The 20,784-nt window shown below is 55.3% G+C and overlaps 1 protein-coding gene across 6 annotated transcripts in view; it reads right to left on the bottom strand.

Annotated features, from left to right (window-relative positions):
* TRAPPC12 (trafficking protein particle complex subunit 12) overlaps nucleotides 1–20,784 on the bottom strand; it is a 67,522-nt gene that overhangs the window by 7,783 nt on the left and 38,955 nt on the right. For 4 of the 6 annotated variants that reach the window (XR_009703829.1, XM_061211294.1, XM_061211296.1 and 1 more), the window contains exons 6-9: nucleotides 16,761–16,873; nucleotides 8,698–8,770; nucleotides 6,537–6,610; nucleotides 2,971–3,069 (exon numbers count right to left, since the gene is read on the bottom strand). Coding sequence is in view for 5 of the 6 variants with exons in the window: in XM_061211294.1 (XP_061067277.1) it covers nucleotides 2,971–3,069; nucleotides 6,537–6,610; nucleotides 8,698–8,770; nucleotides 16,761–16,873 (359 nt within the window). In the remaining variant the exon portion in view is untranslated. Of the gene's footprint in view, nucleotides 1–2,956; nucleotides 3,070–6,536; nucleotides 6,611–8,697; nucleotides 8,771–16,760; nucleotides 16,874–20,784 lie in introns of all 6 variants that reach the window. The other 2 variants (XM_061211295.1, XM_061211297.1) reach the window with 1 other exon arrangement.

Below are 20,784 nucleotides of genomic sequence, written 5' to 3'. Positions count from 1 at the left end.
TGCTGTGCTAAGTGCTTCCCACCGCTCACAACTTCTAAAAAGCTGTGCTGTTGATCCCACTCCTTTCCTCACTCTCCAGATTAAAAAGATGAGGCTCAGAGAGGCTGGGCGGCTTTCTCAGGTCACACAGCTAACGTAACAGAATGGGACTGTCCAACTCCCAGACCATGTGCTGGCCCTCTGCACCACACGGCCTCAAGGAGCTGGTACGGGACTTGCACTGAAACTGTTTTCTAGTGGGAGATAACGAAGGAATCTTAGAATTTTCTTTGCCACCTACTGATTTTTCTGATCACTAGAAGGTAAGTTCACATCCTTATATTTCTGGGTTTTTTCCCTTAAAGAATCTATTTATTTATTTATTTTTGGCTGCGTTGGGTCTTCATTGCTGTGCACAGGCTTTCTCTAGTTGCGGCGAGCGGGGGCTACTCTTCGTTGCGGTGCGCGGGCTTCTCATTGCGGTGGCTTCTCTTGTTGCGGAGCACGGGCTCTAGGCACACAGGCTTCAGTAGTTGTGGCTCGCGGGCTCTAGAGCGCAGGCTCAGTAGTTGTGGCGCACGGGCTTAGTTGCACCGCGGCATGTGGCATCTTCCCGGACCAAGGCTCGAACCCGTGTCCCCTGCATTGGCAGGCGGATTCTTAACCACTGCGCCACCAGGGAAGTCCACATCTTCATAATTATTAAAACGTAATTAGGATTTAAAATCCTACTGATTTTCTAAGACTTAGAGACAGCTTAAAAAATTAAACAATATAAAAAGGCAATTAAAAGTATTGCAAAATATCCGGTAAGCAAATAAACAAACCCAAACTAGTTATTTGAAGAAAACAACAGATAATAAGTGGATGAACTAATCAAGGAAAAGAGAGCATGAGTAAACAATTATAAATGTAAAAGGAGAAATAACTATAGTTAAAATGAAATTGAAGTAATTATGAAAGAAGACTACTTTACAGAACTCTAAGCAAAAATATATGTGAATACACAGACCAAACAGGCGATTTTTTTGGCACTCTAAATGGCCAAAATTGATCCCAGAAACAGAGAGAAAAAACCTCACGTGTGGAACACTAAAGCCATTAGTAACAATATTAAGTTATCCGACAAATCCTAGGAGGGTGGCTTAGGCCTCTTTGAGGTCAGTTATTCAAATCTCCCAGGAACATATAATTCCAGAGTATCCAAAATATCCCAGAGAACAGAGAAAGCAAGCAAGCAAGCTACTTTTATGAAGACAGAACACAGATACCAAATGCTTTTGAGAAGGGCATGCTCACACACACACACACACACGCACAAACCCAGACCAATTTCACTTATAACGATAACTGCAGAGATCTGGGGACACTCCCCCCGGGAGCCCAACGTATTGGAGGCGCAAATGTGAGTATTTCTGTGGCCAAAAACGTCTCCAGGGAAGCACCGACCAAGCCCCAGTCTGACCGTCAGGGTCCCTCCCCAGGGCAGTCAGGTCCGTGACTGCCACAGAAAGACTGTGCTTTCACATTTCAGGGTCCCTAGATGGGTCTCCAGCATACATTTCTCAAATTATGCAAATTAAGACTCAGAAATGAAGTTTCTGAGATTGTCCAGAGTAGTGAGGAGTTAGAGCAGATACAGAACATTCTTTTAGTATGAGAATCAGGATAATAACCGGGCACCACGAGATGCCGGGCACGGCACTGCATTCTTTACATGGCTGTCTCGTTTCATCGGCACAAGGACCCCAAGAGGCAGCCACGAGCGTCCCTGGTGCACAGAGGAGAGGACGCAGCTCAGGAGGGTGGCTAGCCCAGGGTCAAGGCTAGGTAAGCACCAAGGACAAACAGAAACCCGGGTCTTTCAGATGCTAGAACACGCATCCTTCAACATCCATGAGTTACTCAGTGAAGGTCAACCTTCAGAGCCTGGGGCAGGGACCCCGGGCGTCCTGGGAGGGACTTGGACGACACACAGGCGGCCTTCACTGTTGGGCTGTCTCTGGACGCCCCCTCGTGGGGGAGCGGCGTGCGCGCGCTTGCGTGTGTGCGCGCGCTTGCCTGTGTGCGTGGCGCGGAGGACGGGGTGGAGGTGGGGCGCGTGTGTGCACGCATTCGTGTGCGCAGTGGCCAGGAGGTGCAGGAGGACAGGACCAGCATCAGTGAAGAGAACCTGGGCTCTGGGTGACCTTGTTCAAATTCCTCCTGTGGGCCTGACCTCTGGGACCTCGGGCAGGTCACTCGACCCCCGGGAAGCCTCAGTCTGCTCCTCTGTAAAGTGGGCCGGTCACACGGCGGAGGAGGATGGCCCAGCAGGGCACCCGCTCAGGGCCAGCGCCTCCCCACGTCCATCCGCCTTGCTTTGACCACCCCGGATGGCCCCGTCAGGCTCCCGCCCAGGCTGCAGGTGCTACGGTCGACACCCTTAGAGACTGAGGGTGCGGGGACGAGGCACCCGCGCTCGGCCTGCGAGTGTGGGCCTGCCGTGCTGGGGCGGACAGGAGCGAGGACGGGCGCCCGGCACCCCGGCACCAAATGCGCCCCGGCTTCAGCGCCATCCCTGGCAAAGCGGGTACGTCCCGGCGTCCCGCGCTGTCGGGACCATGGCTCCAAGCGGGACCTCCTTTATCCACGCACGCGGATTCAAGCGCGCTTTCCAGTAAAACATTAGTGACTGGCTACGTTATCAGCCAATTAAAATAAGATTACTGACGGTTTTGTCAACACACTTCTACCTGCAACAGGGCAATTTCTCAAGGAATCCATCTCGGTGCTTCCCAGATGAAAATCTACGAAAATGCACGTCTAGCAATTGGCTTCCGAGTCACGTCAAAGCCCAGAGCACAGTCAAGCCAGGACCAAGAAAACTACCCCTTCTACAGTCACAGAAGTCTGATTTGATGTGTGTCCTGGGCTCTTTCTTAAATCTACAGCATCCACGCCAAGGCAACCCCCCCCCTCCGCCCACCCTGCCTACCGCGCGGCTCACACCTGGAGGAAGATCCGGCCGATGCAGCTCAGCAGCTGGGGCTCCTGCTCCGGGAAGTACTGGGTGACCGCGCGGTACGCGTCCACGGCCAGCACGTAATCCTGTGGGGGACGCAGAGAGCATGCTGGTTAGGAGGATCAAGCTCCGTTTACACGTTACAGGAGCTCAGGCTCCTGCAGGCTCGCACGGGAAGCGGGAGCACGAATGCGTGGGCAGGGGGGACGTGGCACCGCCGTGAGGGCAGCAGACGGCCCAGCGAACCAGGCTCTGAGTTGTGTGTGTAACTACGGCCCTGAGGGCCTTCCTCTCCCCGGGGGGCTCTGGTTGTGCACTTAGGACAGAGGGGCTTTCTTCTTCCATCTTCTGAGTAGCAGTTCCTGTTTCACCTGGACTCACTCTCTCTTTTCTGACAAAATCCTTCACAGGTGAATTTTGTCTTGCCTCCATCTGCCAGACACAGAAACCGAATTTATTTATAGCGTCTCTTAAACATTTTCTTTACTAAAACTCGAGGTCAAGTTCTTACATGTAGACACACGAAGCCGGGCCGGGGGAGCTGGCTGGCTCTGGCGGGAGGAGGCCGTCCGGGCCCCCGGCCGTCTCGCCAGGGTCACGAGGGCAACTCGCCAACAGCCCCGAGCTCCGACGGCAGGGTCGCCGTGGCGCCTGCTGGCGGGCACCGCCCCGGGCTGGCGCGAACGGCTCCCCGCGTCTCCCGGTCAGCGAACGGCAGGCCGCGCGGCAGTGTCCTCCTCCCCGAGCCTTCGTAAAACCCCGGAAGGGACTTTCCTTTCTTCAGGCGCCTACGTTTTCAGTCTCATGAGAACCGGGACAGGCGTCACTAGTTCGCTAACCGAGATGTTATGAAGACAGACGACAAGGAACACTCCAGCTCAGCAGGGAGAAAATGGAGACTCTCCAGTCCGGCAGCTTCAGGGCGGCTCACCACAGCGAACTGGCCTCGCTGGCGCAGGCGGCCAGCCGGCAGCACCCGCCCGTGCCCCCCCCCCAGCCCGGCTCCTGGCTCCGCTGCCCGCGCCCTGCCCAGCGCCGAGAGCCCTCTCTCGGGGCGGCGGTGACCCCCGGTGCCCGGGGGTCCGGCTCCGCTGAGCGCTGGACTTCGGCGGGGAGACGGGGGCACCTCGGCGCGTCTGAGGACCACCCACTGTGCTGCACGCCTACGCCTCACTTCCGCTTCGGGGCGAACGAAAGGCCACCTCGCCGTCCGTGTCCGGCGGCGCCCACGTGCCACCGGGTCAGGCCGGTGCACACGCCCGACCCCGGCCCGCGTCTCTGGCCGGCGAGACGCAGCGCGCCTCCGCGGTGGCTCTGTGGCCGGCGTCGCCGCCTGCCACCTCCACGTCTCGGCGCTCCGGCCCGCTGCGGAGAGGTATGCGGCCGCCGTCCCGCCGGAGCGGCGCTCCTGGGAGAGCACGCCTGGGCGGACACAGCCGTGGGGACCCCGTGCGGAGGCCTTCAGACGAGGCGCCGGGCCCGGACGGGAGCCCCGGGCGGCTGCAGCCTCGGGCCCGGGCCCTGGCGGCTCCAAGGAGCCCGGCCTCCAGTACACCAGAGCGGAGCGCGGCCCAGAGCCTGTCGGCGGACGACCGTTTGACGAAATCGCTTCTTCACCGGAGGAAACGAGGAAATGCGGCCCCGGCTGAAGGGCGCTCTCGAGGGCGAGCGCCGTCCAGGCCCGCTCGCAGGGACCCAGGGACCGACTGCTCTAGCTCCGCCTTCCCCCTCTTCTTTCAGCAGCTGCCCCGTCCGGCGGGGCGAGGTCGGCAAGGCGGCGGCGAACGGGCAGTGCGGGCAGTGCGGGCGGGCGGGGCACGGAGGCGGGCGGCGCGGCGCCCGGAGTCTCCCAGATGGGCTGGGGTGCCCAGGCTGCGACAGTGTTTCAGGCACACGTTCGGGCTGAAGCGTGTGGACAGACTGCTCATCATTAAAAAGGTGAATCAGCGTTCATGTCGCCGTAGCGGAAATGTTACTCAGATTAAGAAGCGGCTGCTGAAGTAACCCAGCGTCGCCCACACGCGAACGGAAGGGACGGGACGCGCCGCTGAGGCCGACGCTGCTGTAATGCCGGGCTCGCTCACTAGGTGGCGACAGGATGCGCACGCGTGCTGGCGCCTCAGCCGCCAAATTTTTCATTCCTTTTTTTAACTCGTGGAAATGAAAGCATAATCTAAAATCTCAAATTAAACTGCTTGTGGTTAAAGTATTTTTGAAGCACGGTGGTCTGTTCTGTACTGAGTCCCGACAATGTAGGTACAAGACTTAGTCTGGCGCCTGGTGGTATCATCACTCCAGCAGTAAACAAAAGGTGTTCTTATCCCACAGTTTTCTATTAATGTGCCTTAAAAATGCACATACGAACCCACCAGTGGAACAGGAGACCCTCCTGAGGAGTCCCAGCCCGTGACCAAGGAGACACCGATCTGCCTGTGACTTTACAATGTGTCCTTTGTTTCTGCGCGTGAGCCGGCGAGCTCCGCGGAAGGAAGGCGGCAGTGGCCCTGGGCGGCTCCCTCCACCCGCGGGAGGGACGGGGCGCCCTGTCGGGGGTCGGGGTGGCAGGAAGGGAGGAAGGGAGGAGCTGAGAGAACCAGAGCGCCTTAACCCCAAGGCGCTGTCCAAGGGGGGCTGCAAGTACATCCCTTCTGGGCCTTCGTTTCAGGGGAGGTCCCCGGGGCTCGGGGGTGGGAGGGGCACGCGAGGCAGTCTGCACCCCAGGGTCACAGCGACGCACGGAAGTCAGGGCCCTGGGGCAGGAGCCGAGTGCACACCCAGCGTGGCCTTCCGCACGGGACCCACAGCTGGCCCGGGACACGGTCCCCTCGCGGGGCTGCCCTGTCAGGGTTAGACACCAGCTCCCGGAGCCCGCTTCTCCCCTCGGCCATTTGCCTGCTCTGCTCTGCTAAAACCAAGCTCAGGAATGACCCTGGGCTGGCCCGTGGGAGGGCCACGATCTGGCCTCTTAATGGCCCAGAAGATGTTAACGGAGCTGCTCTGGGTGTCTGCGGCTCACTGATTCGGGCAGCAGCCTCCAGCCCCTGCAGCTGGGCCCTGCCAGGGAGGCACGGATGGAGGAACAAAGGAGCGATGCCCTCAGTTCAGCCTCCTCGTCCCCAGCCACCTCCCCGGGGGCTGGCAGTGGGGGGGGGGGGGGGGCGGGGCGCCCATGGGGGGGATGGGGCTAAGGAGCAGGTCTCACGGGGAAGCCTGTCCCCAGATGCCATGACCATTGAGCGCAAGTCAGGTCAGGACGAGGGAAACCACCTCCTCTAATGGGGGGAACAGAGGCCAACTCTGGGACTGAATCCAGAGAAAAACAGGAGAGGGAGAGAGAACTGAGAGCATGAGGAGGATTTCAATTAAATCATCTCGACCCCTGTTTGAACAATTAAACTTGGCAGTGTAAATTCTACATTCTATTGACATTTCTTTCAGTAGAAATTAAAGCACGTTTATCCCAAGTGTCTCCCTGGCCTCTCTGCTCGATAACCCCCCGCATGCACACCACCTCGAGGTCCCAGCGGTCCCCCCCGCCCTGAGAACATCATACCTTCATGAGCAGCAGACAGTTGGCCATGGAACACGTCACCCGGCCCAGGCGGGACCGCCACAGCTGCACGGAGGCTGCAAGAGCGGAGTGCGGTGAGTGCATGGGGAGCGGGTCCTGCCGCCGGCCCGACCCAGACAGACGGACGCCCCCGTCCCCGGCCCCGTCCCCCGGCCTCGGCCACCGCTCCCCCTGTGCTGCTCAGCCCACACCTTGGGCTGTGCTCTTGGCGACCTGCTCAGCCTCGGGGAGGACAGACCCCGTGACCCGACCAGGGCCATGTCCCCAGGCTGGCACGCCCAAAAGATGGGAAAAGCCAGCCAAGACGACAGCCCTCGCCCTGCAGCGGGGCCACTCCTGGTGTGACCTGGATGGGCCGGAGGCCTCCCGGCTGCAGGGCTGGTGGACGGTCACACCCCGGTGTCAGCAGCTGCGCCCCGGTAACAGCGGCCTGCCTGCCCAAGGCCTAGGTGTTGTGACCTTTTAAGTGGAAGCAACAATTCCTAACCCATCTGCCTCAGCAGGCTCTGAGGGCAGGGGGAGCGGAGCGGATGTGGGGCGGGGAGGCTGGAGAGGCCGGCGCTCGGTCAGATGCTGAATCTGCCATCCAGCTCAGGCCCAGGGAGAAGCACGTCCCAGACACATGTGAATGGTGACCACTGGGCAAGGTTGCCTTAAACTGACCTTCCTCCCGCTGCCGGGACCAAGGGTCAATTTTGGGATAACAGTCTCCTAGAAATGACGCTTATTCCTGGAGTGCTTGAGAAAAGGACAAAAAACTTAATTGTCAGAATTAAGAACGTAACTCACTTTGCCTTTCAGCAATTAAATATACATTAACTGCTTACATTCCCCTTATGACATCATTTTTGTGAAAAGAAAAATGCTGAATCTTAACGAATGTAAAATGTGGCTTCTCAGTGAACTGCATTTTATTTTGATTATCTTTGAGGACTTTCAAGTGCTTTCTTCCCCTCTTTGCCTTATAAATCTGTTGATCTGCTGTGAGTTGTCAGGCTTCCGGGCACTGCTTCCTGAGCTCCAACCACTACCTGCGCTTTGCCACCAAAACACGGACCCCCGTGGGATGACATGGCCAGAGTGGGAGAGATGCTGAGGGCGGGATGTCCCAGGGCACGGAGACGCCCACGCCAGACCCGTCATCTACCTGTACTTAAATCACTGAGGACGCGTGAACATCACACCTACAGACCTGGTCCCCTGGGGTTTCTCGAAGAAGGGATCTGTGTTTAAAGCACAAACGCAGCCAGAGCTGCTGGTCCTCGAGGATGGACATCTCCTGCCTGGGACGCTTCCCCCTTTCCCACAGTCACGAGCGCGTCCGGGGTGCACGGCGCCCGGGGCCCCGCCGTGCCCGAGGCACGGGCACAGATCTCTGCCCGGGGGGTTCTCCTCTCAGGCCACCTCTCCTGCTTCTGGCACATCCGTCTCCTCACAGTGTGGCTTCAGAGGAAGCCCACCCCTTGCCCACATCATCCGTGCTCGCCCGCGGTCACCGACAGCCGCTCCAAGTCAGGCGCAGAGCGGGAGACCACCGAGCCCCTGGAGACCACATAAGCCCACAGGCTCATGTGCAGAGATGCCAGCCTCTCAGGGAGGTGCCATCTGAGCTGGGTTTTGAAGCATGATTAGAAGTTCTTCTCTCTAATGTTCTCAAGAAATCTCAGCCAGGATAATCTTTTCAAAATGCAGTTCGGCCCCTGCCTGCCCAGCACTCACATAAAAGACCCGTTTCCACGGCCTGGCCCCCGAGGCTCTACACTCAGGGCCTCATCTTCCTTTCCTCTCCACCTCCGCCCAGGCCTCAGGCTCCCTCCTGCCACTCACGGGCTGAGGCCTCTGGCTCCCCACGGGCGGGCGGGCCAGGCATCCACCTTGCTGTGGACGCTCACGTCGATTTCTGGGGTTATTTGCTGCAGGCGGGTCTCGGCCCGACGGGGCTCCCCGAGAGCGGGGTTCATGCCTTATGCCAGCGCCAACCACGGTGCCTGGCTTGGTCCAAGAAAGGACCGAGGAGATGAAGGCATGAGAGGATGAGTGCATTACGGAGTGAGAAGGAAAAGAATGAGACAGAGAAACCCTTGGGGCCGAGCCCTCTGACGATGCCGGCTGATTATTTAAGGCAGGCAAGTTCGGCACTGACCTTGTCTGTTCTCGTGGGCCGTGCAGTTTATGCTGCCATCCTCGGCCAGGCCCTGCTCCAAGTTTGTCAGGATCTGTGGGAAATGGAAGGAAGAACAACAGAAATGAATTTGCTTCTAGACGTTGTCACAATATACTCCAGGAGAAGCAGATTTCTCTGTATGGAAACCCGTTTGTCAGGGAGCGTTTCGCAGGAACACGTTTTAAGCTTCGCTGCTCACAAGGCACGGAGGTGACGGCAAGCAGGGAGCTGCTCTCTGACTGGTGGGGGGTTTGGGTTTATGACGCTCGTAAAGCATCAGAGACCCCAGACATGGGGCAGGTATTCTCTCTCTGTCAGGAAAGCATTAGGAATGTTATTACACAAGAGGATGATTATTAACTTCTGTGAAAACATCAGTCTCGTTCCTCTAGGGCGCCTGAGATGTGCAGCCTTTTTAAATGTATCAAATAAATTCTGAGCATCTGTCACTTTACATAGTTTTTACTGTTCGGCTAATAACCTTGTGTTGCTTCCTCTGTGATTTGGTTTCCCTGAAAGGAAAGAAGTTGCGACCACGGTGATCTGGGCAGAGCCTATGTTCTTTTGGAGGGCAGGATGAGGAGAAAAAACGTGTTAATAGTAAACACTGTTTGCAGGGAAGGAAAAGAAAGATGTGCTAACTGAAAACGGGGGTCTCATGCTTCCGTGATGGCCGACTTCGGGCCACGTGCTTTGGGGAGACACCCCCTTGTGTAGTGGGCCACCCTGCCAGGCAGCACTGCCCCAAACGGCCCACCCTCAAGAGGCGAAGTTCACGACCAGCGAAGCAGCTGCTCCGGGCTTTCACCGGCCTCATCCCATCCACACAGAGACGGGCCAGCTGGGCCTCCTCTGCTGCCAAGGGTCAGCACTTCATAAAAGGTGGACGACAGTTCGCTGTGAATACGAAGGCCTGTCCTACTGTGACCACTCAAGACACACCCGGGCTTCAGAACTGTAACCTCGAAGATGAGCTAGTTGGTCCAAACGAGGTCAAATGACATTTTTCAGCTAATTGGTCTTCTGATAAATAATCATAAAAACAGAAACTGACCAGGAAAGAAGGTCTCGAAGGTGCCATTGAGGCGGGACAGGAACAAAGAGAACGGCTAAGAGGTTCTGAAGAAGAAAAGCGGGAGGCCTGGCTCTTCCCAGCCCCGGGGGCCACGCACAGTGCAGAGGGCCCGAGGCCTGGCCTCGACTCACGGGTCCACGGATGGGACATGGGGGGAGGGGCAGGCCTGACAGCAAAACCAACCACAACAAAAGAGCACGAGAGAATCAGAAGCACAGAGGCGACCGCAGACTCCGGGAGGGCGGGGTCGGGGAGTGGTCCTGGCCCCCTGCAAGGCATCTCCACGCAGCTGGGCAACCCACCTCGGGGGGCCACGGTTACCTCCAGCCTGAGCTAAACCTTAGGAGAACAGTGTCTGGGGGAGAGAATTCCCACCAGTATGACTTCACACAGTCACAGTAACAGCACGCTGATCTACCGAAGGTCGTTTCTGTAGAGGAAAGTGTAGAAACGCTCCCACCCAAAGCCTGAGCTACTCAGATAGCAAACGTGGCCGCATGCCCCTCGTGTCCCTCCGGTCCAGGTGCAGGTCGGACGCCCGTGAGCAGTTCTGGGTCTGCTTCCCAGAACGACCAAGGCGGGCCGCGCCCACAGCACCCATTCTGGAAGAGGCTCCGGAAACGCGAGCGTGGGGTGGCAGGTCAGCAGCAGCCGGGCGCCGGGCGAGCCACGTACTTCCGAAAGTAACTACAATACTGAAATGACAGTGGTTTTGCGCGTGTGAAGATGCTGATTGGACATGAATAGGGAGCAGCCAGGAGGAAATGTGGGCCTGGGAGATGGTTCTGGACCCGCTGTTCTGTCAGCAGGTGGGTGTGACCAGAACTGAGAGGCTGCATCGACACCCCCCCCACCTGCGGGTCCTGGGCTGTCCTGGATTGGTTCTGGGATGGGCAGTGTCACTCCAGCAATGTAGGCGCCGTCAACACTCTGGACAGCAGTGGAGGGAGGACAAAGGACTCAGAAGGCCCGGGCTCGGCTGTTTCGTCCAAGGAGAAAACTATACGCCTCGCACGAATATCCCAGCTGCCTGACTCCATATGTAACCAAGACTACTTGATCTCAGGGCTTCCCTGGTGGCGCAGTGGATAAGAATCTGCCTGCCAATGCAGGGGACACGGGTTCGAGCCCTGGTCCGGGAAGATCCCACATGCCGTGGAGCAACTAAGCCCGTGCGCCACAACTACTGAGCCTGCACTCTAGAGCCCACGAGCCGCAGCTACTGAGCCCAAGTGCTGCAACTACTGAAGCCCGTGCACCTAGATCCCGTGCTCCGCAACAAGAGAAGCCACTGCAATGAGAAGCCCGCGCACCGCAACGAACAGTAGCCCCCACTCGCCACAACTGGTGAACGCCCGCGCGCAGCAACGAAGACCCGACACAGCCAAAAATAAATAAATAAATAATATATATATATATATATATATATATATAAAGGACCACTTGATCTCAAACAGGCAATGCGTCACCTACTCATATTTAAAGGGACCAAACCCATGCCCCGACTTCTCTGCAGTTTCCCTGGGTTTGGAAGATCACTTACAAGCATTTTCGGGTTCCCAGCGAACTCGAGCAGGCCACGGGAAACACCCCATTACACCCCCCAGACACCTAGGAGCCCGTGGGCCCTGGTGCGCGCGCACGACCTTGGGCTCCGGCACGCGCACGACCTTGGGCTCCGGTATGTTAGACTCCAGGTTCTGAGTCACATGCGGGGTGCAGCCCAAACCCTGCCCTTCTGATGGGCTCCAGGCAACACCAGTATGGGTGGTCTGAGGACCTCGGTTTGCGGGAAAGCTCTCGGGGAAGGAGCCCTGGTCCTGTCCTTTGTCGGCCTGTCACGGGCTGTGGGTGGGGAAGGTCTAGGGACCGGGTTTATGCACAAAGCGTCCAGTCTTCGGACCCCTGGGGGCCGGCCCTAACTCAAGGACCCAAGGACTCACTAATGACCTGCGGTGTTCAGACTGAGATGAGCAGGTCTCCCTAGAGGGGCTTAGATTTCTCTGGAAAGTCCTGGGACCTTCTCAGCCCTACCAGGTCCTAGGGGACCTTCTGGAAAAGAGGCTTTTCAAAGTGAAAAGAGGCTTCTTGGAGTTGCTCCAAGCCACTGCACGAACATTAAACACTTGCATGGACCACGCACCGGGCCAGGTCGCTGGCCATCTAACCCACACGGCAGCCTGGAGGTGGCTGGCAACACTCCTTCTCCCCAGGCTTCCACAGGCTGGTCACCCCCCCAGGAAGTCAGGGTCACACCTGGAAACACCCGTCTGCCTGACTCCAAAGCCCCTCCAGCCACGGCCTGTGGACATCCCCCCGGCAGGGCGTCACACCTTGAAGCAATGCTCTCTCTTTCCATGCAGGTCAGAGAGTGAGAACCTTCGATGCCAAGGTAAACAATGCCAGGATGGAGATTCCAGACCTCTCTGTTCCACCGAGGGCTGCCTGTTGCTGGGCTATCATGCAGGTGTCGGGCGGGACCGCCTGCCAACTCGGGTGACCTTACGGCACACTGTGGGTCACCTCTGGCACATCAGCTTTCACACGGGGCTGGGGCTGCTGAGGGGTGTGGTCGACATTCCCAAGTCTTTGTTCTGGGATCTGCAATGATGCAACCTGGAGTTTCCAAAGGCGCGAATTTCCACCGTGAGCCGAGTCAGGATACAAATCTTGCAAACCCTGACGACAGGGACGCTCCTGTCACCTCCTCCTTCTGGGCCCTCTGAGCACACCCGGGCCCAGGAGCGTGAGTGTCGATGGCAAAGGGCAGAGATGTGGCCTCGACCAGGGAGCAGGAGCCATCACCTCCCTTCACTTGCCAGTCACTCCCATCTTATCTGATGAAGCCACCATCAATTTGTTCTCTGCTGGAGCAGCAGGCCAGAGGGGCATGGGGACCATGGGCGTCAGGTGAAGCCGGGCAGCGGCAGGCATGGTCAGCACACCGATGGCCAGCCCAGCTGGGTGCTTCCCAGAGTGGCTGGCAGGGGGAGGGCGGACAATGTCTGTTCTCTCTTCCTTTCTTAACTTCGTTTACAAGTAAAACAGCATAACCGAGCAGGTCCATCTGTTGGAATTCCTTTTTAGTAAAGATATGAACCCTTCCTAGAAACGCCCCTCTCCCCTCTGCCTCATTAGGGTGTCCAACCAAGAACAGAGCAAACCGACGTCCCTTCCCGAGGGGCTCCTTCGGCAGTGAGGGTCTCTAAAGAGGCACTTCCTTACCTGGTGCCCCGAGCCGGGCCGAGGTGGGGTGGGCGGAGGCTGCAGAAATCGAATTGTAGGGCAGGGCAGCACTGAACTTAAACCCACGCGGCACGTCCCGAACAGCGGCGACCCAAACCCCACGCTGATCTGGCATCATGACGTATGCAAACGGGCTTAGAAACGCGTTCCCTGGCTCTTTGACGACGGGACCCAGAGGTGCAGTGGCCCGCGGAGAAGCCGAGGAGCAGGGATGGTGGGCAGAGGTACCGCTGCTGTGGCGTGACAGGGATGGCTCTCCTAAGCCACGGGGCACGTTTATTTTAAATCGAGGTATATTTTGTTCTTCATTGATACCACTACCTCTGAACCAAACATTTACTACTTCACCACGTGGTTCTTGTCACCTCCTATTTCAAAGACAGCAGAGAAAACCCTGGACCGTTTCGTAAAGGTCAGAGTGACGTTCTGCTAGAACTGGGCCGCACCTAAAACATCCAGACAGCGCTCTCACCAGGCTGAACACACAGGCTCTAACCATTCTCCAGTGAATCTTCCGTGTAAGGAAAAGCTCAGCTTCTTCTGAGCAAACGATGCCGGGGGTTCCATAACTGGTGTTATGTCCCTCTCTGCTCTGCGTACCTGGACCCTCAGCGCCAACCTGTGTGTGGCATAAACCTTGTACGTTACAGACCGTACTGCTGTCTGAATTTTATCTTCCCTTTGCCCCGTAGTCCTCATTTAGTTTTTTTTCAATAGAAAAAAATTCTACTTGTATAACTAACACATGCATTGTATAAGACCTGGAAAGAGAATAAAAATGAACTTCAATCCCATTACGCACACCACTAACATACTGGAGAGTTCTTCCTTCAGGGCACATTGTTTCCTTCACAGAGGCTATCCTGTCATTGTAATTCTGCAGGCTGGCGCTGACAACGGATGTCACATCCTAAACACTTCCCACGTGACGGCTGTGGAGACGAGACATCCGTCTGGAGCCCGCGTCATGTCCCCACACCCCAGCCCGGCGCCCTGGGACTCCCCGGCTCTGTGCCCTGCTGCTTCGGTCGGGGCGGCACAGACTGCAAGCGGCGGGTGACCTCTACCCCAGCGTGTCCCTTTGCAGAGAGGACGCCGGCTGACCGGGCTGAGGGCCACTGGGTGGCAGGTGTCTGCTCCTCTCCCACCTGGCTGCCCCGGGCCCGCCTGCATCTCACTCTAGCTGCCATGCCAGATCGTCCCCTTTCACTTGGGAAACCCGCGCTGGGGCTGAACCTGTGAAGACCCGACGTGCGCTAGAGAGGCAGCGACCAAGAGCGGGCTCCGAGCACATCTGCACACACACCCGCACCCGCGGCAAGCGTGTGCGCTTCCCAAGCACCGAGAGGGGCCTCGGCCGACTTTCCAACTAAGGATGGAAGCCTTCGTGCTCTCTTCTTTACCCCCTTCCCAAGCGCTGCTTCCACCTCCACCCCGACCTCCAGCTGGGAAGAACCACCTCCAGAGCAACGACAGACGCCACACACGCCAACGAAACCGACGGGCACAGAGCGCTTCGGGGGTGTGGACCGCACCGCCGCCTTCCTTCTGGAAACGACTTCCTGGTTTCGCTGCCTGCCCGGAGCGAAGCCCTCGATCACCGTCAAGGCGCTGGCCCGTTGGCGGCTCCAGAGGGCAGCCCCGGCGCGGCCTCCTGCCCGCCCCAGACCCCGTGACGACTCCAGGGGGCGTCCCGGGTGGGCCCTGCTCGACCCCACAGCTGCACCCCAGCAGGCAGTTGCGTCTGGGAGGCCTCGTGGGCACTGGCTGAGCCTGGGCCCCCTGGGTCTGGGGCGGGCAGGAGGCCAGGCCCGGCGAGCAGGCTGTGGAAGGGAAGGCGAGGCGGGGGGCCCGGGTGCGAGCGTCACCCTGGGAGAGACTATTTCACAGGCTGACTCATCTCCTTCCCTGCTGGACTCGCCCCCCGCCCCCTGACCCGCTGAGAGCAGCTCTTGGCAGAAGAAAGTGCGGCTGGCGCTCTCTGGCACCGGCAGGGTGACGCATGAGGCCGAAGCCGCGTTCCAAGGCTTCCGGGCGCACGCTGCACGTGCGGGGAACAGGGCTGCGGCTGGGCCCGCAGAGGGTGCAAGGCGTGGGCGGGGGCCGGTTCACAGCCGGCGACCTGCTCTCGTGCAGGCCCCTCGCGGCCGGACCTCAGCTGCACTTAACCCTCGGAGACTCCGTCTCCTTGTCTGTAGATCAGGCATGACACCGCCTTGTACAGCGGTTGTGAGCATTTACGGAGCTCTAACGTAAAGCACGGAGCACAGCACCTGTCGTGCGGGAGGAGCACTGAGCACACCCCCGTGGCCACCGCCGCCATCACCGCCACCCCCGTGTCCGACCTCCGAGCCCGTGGCGTCAAGGGCAGCACCACGCGGCAGCAGGCGTGGCGGGCGGGCGCCGAGAGACGCAGGGGGAGCGTGGAGCCCGCCGGGGAGGCCTTGGGAGACAGCCTGAGGGTTAAAGCCTTAGAACTCACATGCACTTCCCCGTGTGACACGGAGGTGAGTGAAAAGCAATAAAAACGATCATCTGTGTGTGATTCAGGACATCACTGATTTAGTACCAATTACAAGTTTTGTTTTCCTATTTCTGGAAATAACTGTTTTAACCATGTTTTAAAAGTCAAGGAAAGGAGTGTTAGACTCTAAAAAATAGTGATGACACAATTTCCCCCATCAACAGATCAAATTATAAGAGAGCAAAGTTTTTCTTTTTATCTTTTAAGCTATAAAAGCCAGAAGCAGATGCAAAGCTTAAGAGTGTCAGGTGGCCTGCTGTGGCGTCCACTCTGCGAGGGCGGAAGCCCTGCCACTTCCCTGCTGGGAACACGGAGGACCCCCCGGGAGCTCCAGGAACATCCACCAAGAGCAGCTGGGGACTGAAGCAGGAACTTGACAAGTACAAATAACCTCGTTTAAAAACCTGTCACATGCTGCCGCTCCTAACTGCTTGCTGTTACAGCTTTGGAAGCCCTTCCACAGATGATGCTGCAGCTAAGCTACACAGCAAGGCTGCCAGGCGGGTAGGAAAGGCAGGCTCACTTCCAGTCTGAAGATGGAGGCTCTCGGGGGCGCGGCTGCCCACTGCCTGGAGATGGGGAGACTCTGAACCCCACATCTCTCCCTCCCATCACTCAGTGGAGTAATCTCATCTTCTGTTGATACAACTTGATGCCCTCCACGTAATTGTTACTCTACAACCCAGAATAACTCGGGAAGCACTTCTGAACCTTATCTGCCTTCGGAGTCAGTATTACGAATGACACTTGTCATGATACACTATAATTTGCTTTGATTCTGGAACATTTTAAACCATTATCTCTTTAAATACTGCTCTGATGCCTCCGTTTGACATGAAGCAGGTGCACGTAGCCTTTGCAGGATGCGTGAGTGGTCGGGCAGCCTGGCACGTGTTCACGTGTGTGATTTCTACACAAGAGGAAACGCTCCTGCTTTTTACTAATAATACCGGGAAGAAAGGTTTCAGGCTTCAGGCTTTGCCAAAAACCACCCACCGCCCCCCCAGAATAATTCAGCAAGAACAGTGAATTGCACGGTCACAAGGAACCGGGCCAGCCTGCCTTTCAGGAGGGGGAAGCAGAGTGGTGGGAAGGGTACAGGGTGGCGTGATGTGCCTCTCGTGAGGGCGGGAAAGTCTGGGTGAGCCCTCCACCAGGAGGCGAGGCGACAGCGGCCCACCTTGGAGCGATGGTTACCTTGCTGCAGACGGCCTTCACCCTGTGCAGCCGGTCCAGCGACTCCTGGGGGTTCCCCAGGTACTGCTGAAGCTCCGCATGCAGGATCCGCATCGAAAAGGGGACCATGGAGCCTAGAACCAAAGTCAAAGCAGAGTGAGTCTGTCTGCATAACTAAGCACAACCAAGCGCCCTCTCAGGGTGAGCGCCCATGCAGCAGGGACTCTGCAGATGTTCTAGCAGAAGGGATGACGGAGTCCCTTATACCTTGGTAAAGCGTGCGATGATGCCAATTATAAAACGTGTCTTGGTTTTCTCTGTAAAGCTGTATGTTCTAGACAATGACCAAAGGAGAAAGCTGGCTGTCACCGCTTTTCCACAGTTACGCCACAATCGTGTAGAAATTATCACAAAATGAGTAGAATGGTAGAGACCACTGCCTGCTCCAGTAAAAGAAAACAGAACACTCATGGATTCTCTGTACTTCTTTGGGATGTCGAGCTCCTGTAGGTTGCGTAGGTCGGGTTACCGGGGAGGGAAATGAGAGAGGGTGCGCCTCGGGCCCAGGTCCTGAGGACGGAGCGTCAGCCTGACTCCGGGACGCGCGCGTGCGTGCGTGTGTGTGTGTGGCTCTGGAGTGAAAGTTCTACCTCAGAGCTGTCCCAGCGGAAGGAAGGCAAGGCAGCTGGCCTCGAGGACTCCACTGCCTACGGCTGCCCCGGAGGGAGTGAGTTCTGGGCAGTGCCACCTCCATCAGCGTGCCGGAGGCATGAGAGCAGTGATCCGAAAAGGACTGCAGTTGAAATGAGCTTTTACACAGTATCTGAATGTGGCTGTGTTCTCTCAGGGTGAGGGAATCTTTCTGTTAGTGTCACGTTCCCCTCTGACATGACTTGGACATGTATCTGTATCGGTATATATCGTAATATAGTAAGTATATAAGTATATACATGCCATCAAATAATCAAACAGCCTGTGCTGATTATGAATGACTTAAAGGATGTGACAATGCCAGCACAGGGCAATCACACAGATTCAGAAGGGACCTCTCAATACTTAGATCTGGACTACACTTTCTTATTAATTTATTTTTGGCTGCGTTGGGTCTTTGTTGCTGCGCGCGGGCTTTTCTCTAGTTGTGGCGAGCGGGGGCTACTACTGGTTGCGGTGCGCGGGCTTCTCATTGCGGTGGCTTCTTGTTGCGGAGCACAGTCTCTAGGCGTGCGGGCTTCAGCAGCTGCAGCACACGGGGCTCAGGAGTTGCGGCATGTGAGCTCTAGGGCACGCGGGCTTCAGTAGTTGTGGCGCATGGGCTCAGTAGTTGTGGCTCGTGGGCTCTAGAGCACAGGCTCAGTAGTTGTGGCGCACGGGCTTAGTTGCTCTGCGGCATGTGGGATCTTCCCGGACCAGGGCTCGAACCCGTGTCCCCTGCATTGGCAGGTGGATTCTTAACCACTGCGCCACCAGGGAAGTCCCTGGACAACACTTTAAAGATGGTTAGAAGCAAGCTGTGTGACAGCTGCAAGCTGCTCAGCCCCTCTGTGCCTCAGTCCGTCCATCACCCATCCAGCAACCATCAGCGAGGGTCTACCATGTGCCACACTGAGGTGGCTTCATGTTTGTGCTTCTTATCTTGAAAAACTGTATGATGCTCTATGGTCTTCAGTAAGGATAGGAGAAGAAAGGTCAAAAGGACAAACAAAACTAAGGAATACTATGGAAAATAGTTTCTATTGTGATTGTGAGCCTAGAGAAAAGAAAGATGACAATTACTGAATTTAAATGTTTGAATTTTGTGTTTTTTTGATGACACTAAATAATTGCCACGTCTGAAGAAGACGGATGACTGAGTTGACATCATGGTATCAGTCATTTCAGCTTCCTAGAAAGAACCATTTCTTGACCATCAGCATCACTAAAATGGGATTGCGCTAACATGGTAAGTCACACGTAAGTTGTGTCTTTCATCCCTATACATCAAACAGAGAACAGGCAATAGTCGTTCCCACATGGTTTAGAATTTACCTGCAGGGAGAGAACCTCTAGAATACTTTAAGCTTTATAAGATAAATGCAGAAACAAAACGTCTGTGGAAGTTCCCAAGCCCAATTTATAAATGAGCTGAATATATGACAAGGTGGCCAGGAGTTACTTGCTCTTTGCCCTGGAAATTGCCCATGGACCTGGGGAAGTTTCTGCATTTAAAAGAACATATGAAGATATTTCAAACTAAATGAAAATGAAAATTCTACTTATCAAAATTCGTGGGATGCAGCAAAAGCGGTGCTAAGAGGGAATTTTACAGTGCTAAATGCATATATTTAAAAGACCTAAAATTAATCATCTAAGCTTCTACTGTAGGATACTAGAGAAAAACAAGCAATATAAAAGCAGAAGAAAAGAAAGAAAAGTTAGAGCAAAAAGTAATGACATTGAAAACAGGAAATCAACAGAGAAAATCATCAAAATCCAAACCTAGTTCTTTGACAAAAATCAATAAAATTTATAAAACTCTAGCCAGGCTAACCAAGAAAAAAGAGAGAAGACATGAATTACTAATATCAGAAATGAAAAAGGGGTCATCACTACTGATCACATGGGCATTAAAAGGAAAATAAAGGAATATTATGAACAAATCTATGTCAATAAATTTTATAACCTAGATGAAATGGACCAATTCCTTGAAAGACACAACCTGCTTACTAAAACTCATACAAGGAGAAATAGACAATCTAAGTAGGCCAATATCTACTTAAGAAATGAAATCAATAAATAATAACCTTCCAAAAGTAGAAGGCACCAGGCCCAGGCCCAGATGGTTTCACTGGTGAATTCTATAAAACATTTAAGGAAGAATTGGTACCAATTCTCTACAATCTCTTCCAGAAGACAGAAGTGGAGGGGATGCTCCCTAATTTATTCTATGAGCCCAGCATTACCCTTAGAGAAAAATCAGGAAAAAATCAGTATTATAAGAAAGGAAAACTATAGATGAACATAGCTAATGAACATAGATACAAAAATCCTCAACAAAATTAGCAAGTCAAATCCAACTAAATCAAATCCAACAAAAAATTAGCAAATCAAAACTAACAGTGTATAAAAGAAATTATTCACCATGACCAACTGGGATTTATTCCAGGTATGCAAGGTTGGTTCAACATTCAAAAATCAATTAACGTAACCCATCACATCAAACAAGCTAAACAAGAAAAATCACACAATATATCAAGAGAAACAGAAAAAGCATTTGACAAAATATACCACCCATTCATGATTAAAACTCTCAGCAAACTAAGAATAGAGGAAAACGTCCTCAATTTGATAAAGAACATCTATTAAAAACCTACAGCTAACAACATAATCAATGGTGAGAAACTAGATGCTTTCCCCCTAAGGTCCTGAATAATGCCGAGATGTCCCTCCCCTTTTTACCACTCCTACTGAACATGGTACGGAAGTCCTAACTAACGCAGACAGAACAAAGACCTTTTGGAAGACCAAAAGAACATGCCTGCAGTTCTGTCTGCTCTGGGCCCTCACACCGTCTTCTCTCCAGGCACCGTCTTCTATGGAGTAACAGACATCCCTGTCCCAAACTGTCGAGCTTTCCACCAGAGCCTGTCTGTGCTGGACCAGACTCCCGCAGCTCTGGGAGGTGGACACAGGCAGATGCCGGCGACAGGTGACGCTCCACGTGCCTCCCTGTGACTCGCATCTGGAGTTGGGACTCTATCCAGACGGCCGAGAGCAGGAAGAGGAAGAGCCAGCACCGGTCCTCCTTAGCTACGTCCCCCTTGCCCGTGGCTCTCCTGGGGGTGTCTGGGAGAAAGCCAGGGCTAAAGTGGCAAACAGCTTCCCCCGCTTCTCTCTTGGTACCACTGGGAGGTCTCATACTGCTTAAAAATCTCAAAGAGCAGAAATCCAGAGGGAAGCACACACACAGCCTCATGACACGTCAGAAAGAGAAATGCCCCTCTCTAGAGAAATATACTGTCCATACAGCCAAAACAAGAAAAGCCGCTGGAGAAACGCTGTCTATTAA

The sequence above is a fragment of the Eubalaena glacialis genome, chromosome 14, assembly GCF_028564815.1.
Source record: "Eubalaena glacialis isolate mEubGla1 chromosome 14, mEubGla1.1.hap2.+ XY, whole genome shotgun sequence".
NCBI classification, from domain to species: Eukaryota; Metazoa; Chordata; class Mammalia; order Artiodactyla; family Balaenidae; genus Eubalaena; species Eubalaena glacialis.
The sequence above is the reverse complement of the archived record's forward strand: the minus strand, read 5'-3'. Positions and strand labels throughout refer to the sequence as shown.